Source organism: Camelina sativa, chromosome 9, assembly GCF_000633955.1.
Source record: "Camelina sativa cultivar DH55 chromosome 9, Cs, whole genome shotgun sequence".
In the NCBI taxonomy this organism is placed as follows: Eukaryota; Viridiplantae; Streptophyta; class Magnoliopsida; order Brassicales; family Brassicaceae; genus Camelina; species Camelina sativa.
Genome location: NC_025693.1, coordinates 3,481,762 through 3,488,939, shown reverse-complemented (window position 1 = coordinate 3,488,939; position 7,178 = coordinate 3,481,762). Strand labels below are relative to the sequence as shown.

General features: G+C 38.6%; 1 protein-coding gene across 3 annotated transcripts; it reads left to right on the top strand.

Annotated features, from left to right (window-relative positions):
• LOC104710359 (serine/threonine-protein kinase prp4) lies at positions 1,407-7,170 on the top strand. 3 transcript variants are annotated; one of them, XM_010426938.2, is made up of 14 exons: positions 1,407-1,845; positions 2,190-3,142; positions 3,240-3,421; positions 3,772-3,917; positions 4,021-4,089; positions 4,313-4,388; positions 4,485-4,641; positions 4,749-5,040; positions 5,116-5,230; positions 5,341-5,504; positions 6,217-6,291; positions 6,378-6,558; positions 6,654-6,776; positions 7,009-7,170. In XM_010426938.2, the coding sequence occupies exons 1-13, from the start codon at positions 1,480-1,482 to the stop codon at positions 6,659-6,661; spliced, it is 2,784 nt and encodes a 927-aa protein (XP_010425240.1). In that variant the 5' UTR covers positions 1,407-1,479; the 3' UTR covers positions 6,662-6,776; positions 7,009-7,170. The 3 variants fall into 3 exon arrangements, with proteins under 3 accessions (XP_010425240.1, XP_010425239.1, XP_010425242.1); XM_010426940.1 differs by lacking the exon at positions 7,009-7,170 and adding an exon at positions 1,985-2,040 and having other exon boundaries at positions 1,488-1,845; positions 6,378-6,663; XM_010426937.2 differs by lacking the exon at positions 7,009-7,170 and having other exon boundaries at positions 6,378-6,940.

Genomic DNA, 7,178 nt, shown 5'->3' with positions numbered 1-7,178 from the left:
GTTTATATGTACGTACACGTTCGATTTTAGGTTTAATGAACCCGAAATTACCATAATATCCTCGTCTTCTACCTCTAACATACGACTGAAAACCCTAATTTCCCCTGCCTCACTTTATTTTTTCACGACTTATGTCTATTTTTTTGGTTTCACTTGTGGGGTTTTTACTCAACTATTATAGATTTTCGTCTCAACATCTGATTTCTAAATTAAAAACCTATAAAAAGTGAGTTATATAGATTTCCGAAACGATATCTTGCTCTTCCATGGATGAACCCAGAGGAAAGATTTCCGAAACTGAATAGGAAAAAGACGTTTGCTCCGGCCGACAAACAGAACATGATTAATGTATCTGCTACAAACTTTACTACATGAACACCATTAATCGGAAGAACAGCAAACGTGTTTAGATCTTCCTCCAATAAGTCTATCGCAACGCTAGACTGTCTTTGCCAGCTCAAACAAATTCGTATTATTCTGGTAAGACTTTACAACTGTCAAAAATGCCTACTAAATCTACCACATACTAGAAGTCTACCAATACACTACGAAAACTACTTCAAAAAACAAATAATGTATACCAAAAATATCTGTAACGAGCGAAGGCTGTCGCATAAATCTGTCGCAACAGGCCATTAGTATCTTCCCACCCTTTTACGTTTATCGCTATACCCACTAAAAACATAAGTCTGTCATCAAAGGGCAACTTAATCTACAGAAATCATATATCTGTCGATTTCATCTACGTGGACCGATAAGTGTACCAACACTATAACTAAGTGTACCATCTACGTTGACCAATAAGTGTACCAAGACTACAACTAAGTGTACCAAAAATATCTGACGTACACCTTTAATCAGTCCACCTGTATAAATGTACCATCAAAGAATCGGTAGACTTTCTCCCAGTTCCTAATATATTTTTTTTCCACTAATGGTATTAGCCGTAATTACGTTTTTTCTTAACACTAGTTTTAGAGGTAGTATGGATAAAGAGTTTATTCTAATAATTACAAACTATTGTGTGCTACTTTTGTAATAAGGAAACTTTTATGCAATATTCTAATAACTCTCTTTTAATTTAATAACAATGAATTTCATGTGAATTTTTAAAATTCATAATTGAATACAGTGAATTTCAGAAGACTTTTTAAAATCTATAATTTAATAACATTAGATTTGTAAATTTTATACAAATCACTTAAAATGTCAAGTTGAATACACTCGGTAGTAACATATGTTTTACCAACATTTATTTAATCACTTATGTTAGAATTAGTATAGTTGGGTGAAGTGGTGAACCTCTATTTTCATTTTCATTTGTATTTTTATTTTTATGCACGCGTGTCGTATATTTACATAAATAATTTTATATATATATATAAGTATACAGACGGAAGTAGTAAAGTCCCGTCGTGATTCGTATCCAATTTGATTGAGCCCTTAACCCTAATTTCGATTTCGACGATCCTCTCTCTGATGGCGAACGACAAGCAGATCGAATCTCACCACCGCAAGCACCGCCGTTCATCTTCTTCCTCCGACGAAACCGATAAATCATCGAAGCGGCACAAGCACCGTCACCACAAGCATCATCACCGCAGGCATCATCGCCATCACCGTGATAAGAAGCGCGGCGATGAAATTCCAGCCGCCGGCGATGAGACAGAGGCGATGGATGTTACGGAGGCGGATCCGAGTGGAGTTAGTAACGGCCGTGAGGAGGATGTGGAGGAAGGGGAGATTCTAGAAGAAGGTGGAAGCGGCGCTGTTTTGGTGAAGACGGCAGATTCCGAAGGCGAGTCAGGCGAAATCAAATCCGATCAATTTCAAGATAATGATCTGGTCTGTTCTTATCCCTCTTTTATTAAGTCTTACTTCTAAATTATGTTTGGATGGTGAATTTAGAGAAGGGATGGTGAAATCAAATCATATATGAAGCTGAATTAATGATAAAGCTTTGGTCTTTGAGAGTTTTCTTTAGATAACCTGAGTGTTGCACTAGGCGTTCAATGGAGACTGATGGCTTTCCCTTGATTTGTAAGAACTGGTTTTATGTAGATGCTCTTTTCCCCCTTTTTTTTTGTATTGTTCTTTTTTTTTTTTAATGTATGTTCTCAGTTGCGTTTTCTATCTCATATATTTCTCTTTTGATAAGTGTTCTGAAAATCTTGTTGCGACGTTTGCAGCCTCCCCTTGCGAAAAAAGGGCGTCAAGGAGAAGATGTGAGTTCTAATGGTGTTGTAACGCGTGAAGCTGAAATGGAGGATAAGAGGTTGTGTAAAGAAGCTGGAGATCCTTCAGAGAGAGTTAGTAAAAGAAGGTATGCGAATGGCAGGAGCTCATTTTCTCCAGAAAGCTCTGAAGAGAAGCATAGGAGCAGAAACAGGTCTCCGTCAAACAGTAGGCAGTCTAACGAAGTCCGTCCTCGGAGTAGATCTAGGTCACATGATAGGGAGAGGGAAATTTCAAGATCAAGGATTGTTGCGGAGGATGAGTTTTTGGACAGAGGAAGACATCATGATTCTAGTAGGGATTATCATCATGACAGAGTTGACTCAGGTAGGACTGAGGACAGATATCATCGACGTGGGCGATATGAGGAAAATGACAGACAATATAGTCGAGACGTGTTTGAAAGAGAAAGAAGTAAGGAGAAAGATATGGACAGGGACGGAAGCATAAGAGATAGAGATTCAGAAGGAAGTAAGCGAAGAGGGAGAGATAGTGATCGAAGGAGGGAAAGAGAACGAGAGAAGAGGAGGGATATAGAGGTTGACCATGAAAGGCGAAAAGAGAAGGAACGAGAGCGCAGCATTGATAGGAGAAGGGAGAGGGAAGGAGATTATTTACGAGATAGAGACAACGAAAGAGGTAGGAGTAGAGATAGAACCAGGTATAACAGCAGAGAGAGTAAGAGGGAAAGGGATAGTGAAAAAGATAGGGAGAAAGGAAGAGAAATCCAGACTGATAGGGAGAAGTATATAAGTAGTGATGTGGACTACAGTGAGATGAGGCACGGACAGTCTAGACAATCAAGATATGATGAGACAGATGACTTAGAAATGAGAAGGCCAAATTCCTTGAAGGCCAATAATTCTAAGGATGATAAGTCAGAAGAGACGTGGGGAAATGATGAAAGGTAAATGTTCAATAACCTCGTCCTTGTGAATATTTTGTTGTTGTAGATCATAAATCTTTTGGGTATCTTGTTTGGCTCTTAACTATTTTGCGATCAGGTCCCGAAATGAGGATGGCCAAGATAATGACGAAGGAGTTGTATGGAAAACTCCAGAGGAGGAAGAAGAAGAACTAAATAGAATCAAGGAGGAGAGCAGGAAGCGAATGCTAGCCGTACTGGAGAAACATAAGAAGAAGCCTGAGCAGCAAAATGAACTTTTCTCTCAGGATAAGCCGAAAGGTATTTTTCAATCCTTATCGCAATGTATCCATATTCTTCAAATATGGGATTTCTTGTTTTGTTTGGAGCTGTTACAAGATATCTTGAGGTTTTCAGTTGGTCGTAAGAAGTGGTTTATTTTGTTTTTAATGTGAAAGTCAATTGCATTTTGTGTACCAAAATAACCACTTAGGTTAAGAATGAAGCTGAACCTTTCAGCTTTTGGAATATGTGAATGGCTCTTTAACAGAAAACTGCTGGTGTGATCCCAAGAAAATGTCTCTTCTTCATACAACATTCTCCATAATAACTTGTTTTGAGATTTGAGCTTCCAGGCATTCCTAGTGATTCTTCTGTTTTTTTTGTGCCAGATGTCGTTCAGGAAGCTGCCCCAGAGTCGGCTTCTTCTGCAGTTGTCATAGCAGCTAATGTTGGTCAAGCCAAATCTAACATTGATGCTGATGATGACAAGGCATCATTACTGGCTCCAGCAGGGCTTGGTGAAGGTAGCCCAAAGGTGCGTTAACAAAGGAAACCTTGATTGTTTCTTTGGTATTGATGTTCGTGTTGGTTGTGAGTATTTCTCGATCTTACATTCTTACATAATTTTATTTGTCCAGAGTGAAAGGTCAGCTGACATGTTCCATGATGATATCTTTGGAGAGTCTCCAGCTGGTATCCGGAAAGTGGTATGTATTTTACTAAACTGTACATGATGATATCTTTGGAGAGTCATATTTGCAGTTTAGTGAACTTCTGATATTGTCATCTTAGGTTTCTTTTATCGCAATGAAATTACTAATTTGATAGTATTGAAACTGTTTTTTTTCGTAGTAATTTGAGTAAAATCTCTGTTTGCTGTGTGAGGGCTTAACTTTTTTTTTCTCCTTCTATTAAACCTACTTCTTTTAGGGAGGGAAAGGTGACGGTGTTCCCATGGTGAGGAGCGGGCTTCATGATAATTGGGATGATGCAGAGGGTTATTACAGTAAGTGTGTTTCTCTCTACTTTTCAGTTGTGAAAGGTGAAAGCAACTCTGCTTTTTTTCTTTTTTTGAAACAAAGATAGTGTCTCTTCTATTTAGGCTATCAGTTTGGCGAGTTATTGGATGGTAGATATGAAGTCATTGCTACTCATGGAAAAGGTGTCTTCTCTACTGTGGTTCGTGCAAAAGATTTGAAAGCTGGACCTGCTGAACCTGAAGAAGTGGCAATAAAAATTATTCGTAACAACGAGACGATGTAGGTGGTGCATTCTCTAGGTCCCAACTAATTCTTCGAATTCTTATGCGATATCTAATATATAATCTCTATGCTTGTGGCAAATGACTGTACCGCATTTTGTTTAGGCATAAAGCTGGCAAGATTGAGGTTCAGATTTTGAAGAAGCTGGCCGGCGCTGACCGAGATGACAGGCGCCACTGCGTTCGTTTTCTTTCAACCTTCAAGTATCGCAATCACCTTTGCTTGGTGTTTGAGTCTCTTCATTTGAATCTTCGTGAGGTCTTGAAGAAGTTTGGCCGCAACATTGGTCTTCAACTATCTGCTGTTAGGTCGTATTCGAAGCAGCTATTCATTGCCCTTAAACATCTGAAGAATTGTGGGGTGCTTCACTGCGATATAAAACCTGACAACATGCTGGTGAGTTTTACTTTACATTGGTTTTCTCCTACTTGATTCACCTAGCTTTTAACACTTTGTCTTTGATTTGTCCAGGTCAATGAGGGAAAAAACGTGTTGAAGCTTTGTGACTTTGGTAATGCAATGTTTGCTGGTAAAAACGAAGTTACACCGTATCTTGTTAGTCGCTTTTACAGATCCCCTGAAATTAGTAAGTTTTATTTGCTGTGAGAATAATCATATTTTTGGATTGTGAAGAGGATTTTCCGTTGATTACTGGTAAACAATATGTGACTGAAACTTCTACATTCTCCGTTGCAGTTCTGGGGCTCGCCTATGACCATCCGTTGGATATATGGTCTGTTGGCTGCTGTCTGTATGAGCTTTATAGCGGGAAAGTTCTTTTCCCTGGCGCCACAAACAATGATATGTTACGCCTTCATATGGAACTGAAAGGTCCCTTCCCTAAAAAAATGCTTCGCAAGGTAAGCATTGAAATAGATTGGGTGTTGTGTATGTCACCTTGTTTTGATCAGTATGAAAACGTCCTCTCAAATGAAAACTTTCCATACAGAAAAAGGGAGCTCCATATGTATGGTGGTGATCTAGTTGTATGTTTAAGAGAATCTTTTTTTAATGCACGTTCTAATGACTGTTTTATGCGGTTTAACAGGGAGCATTTATTGATCAGCACTTTGATCATGACTTGAANCTTTTACAGATCCCCTGAAATTAGTAAGTTTTATTTGCTGTGAGAATAATCATATTTTTGGATTGTGAAGAGGATTTTCCGTTGATTACTGGTAAACAATATGTGACTGAAACTTCTACATTCTCCGTTGCAGTTCTGGGGCTCGCCTATGACCATCCGTTGGATATATGGTCTGTTGGCTGCTGTCTGTATGAGCTTTATAGCGGGAAAGTTCTTTTCCCTGGCGCCACAAACAATGATATGTTACGCCTTCATATGGAACTGAAAGGTCCCTTCCCTAAAAAAATGCTTCGCAAGGTAAGCATTGAAATAGATTGGGTGTTGTGTATGTCACCTTGTTTTGATCAGTATGAAAACGTCCTCTCAAATGAAAACTTTCCATACAGAAAAAGGGAGCTCCATATGTATGGTGGTGATCTAGTTGTATGTTTAAGAGAATCTTTTTTTAATGCACGTTCTAATGACTGTTTTATGCGGTTTAACAGGGAGCATTTATTGATCAGCACTTTGATCATGACTTGAACTTTTATGCTACAGAGGAAGACACTGTCAGTGGAAAGGTAAATAACTAGTCCTTATATATCTCGGGCACTTTGCTGTTTGAAAACCAGTTGAGGGTGAGTAATTAGTTACTTTTCCATTTCAGCTGATGAAGAGAATGATCGTAAATGTGAAGCCGAAAGATTTTGGTTCAATCATTAAAGGTTACCCAGGTGAGGATCCCAAGATGTTGGCTCATTTCAGGGATCTCTTGGACAAAATTTTCATCCTTGATCCCGAAAGGAGACTGACTGTGTCACAGGCATTAGCTCACCCATTCATCACTGGCAAGTGAAACTACGTTGCCATTTTCTCTGTTATATCAGGAAATGCTGTTGTCCTAGATATCTGTACATTATACATCTTAATTTTTAATTTTAAGGTTTCTAATCTTTGAATTGTCTCTACCTACCTTCTGCTGCCTGAGAAAGCTTTGGTTACAATGTCGACATGGGTGGAGTTCTCATTACCGACGATTCTCAGGGGACTTTACTGGTTCTCTATTGTAAGAAAACTCGCTAATGGCGCTTTCTTTCTTTATACTGCTGTGTAATCATTCGCGACTTTACTCACTGTAGAAGTCTATGTTTTGAAACTTTTCATCTCAATAAGGAGAGGGCCATTCTGAATTATTTTTATAATTTTATGGAAGCTATGTGAGAAATGTCATTTGTGGATAGTAAGATGCTTTATTATCTCTTCTGGTCTCTCAAGGGCCTGATGTTGTTTTTCTCCAGGACATCTACCAATGCTTAGAGACAGTCCTAACATCTTTCAATGCTTAAAAGGCACACAGGAGAAGGTACAATGGTTGCTTACTGGGAGTTTTGTGATAGCAAAACAATAATTTGAGTGAACCTTTGTCATCTGTATTGGCCTATTGTGTTAAATTGGATGAATTTGTGTT

What these genes read in the sequence shown, in the direction of transcription:
- LOC104710359 (XM_010426938.2), top strand. Translation starts at nt 1,480, where the DNA reads ATGGCGAACGACAAGCAGATCGAATCTCACCACCGCAAGCACCGCCGT. An exon ending in AATTTCAAGATAATGATCTG is followed by an intron (nt 1,846 to 2,189) that starts GTCTGTTCTTAT and finishes CGACGTTTGCAG; the next exon opens with CCTCCCCTTGCGAAAAAAGG. An exon ending in ATTCGTAACAACGAGACGAT is followed by an intron (nt 4,642 to 4,748) that starts GTAGGTGGTGCA and finishes CATTTTGTTTAG; the next exon opens with GCATAAAGCTGGCAAGATTG.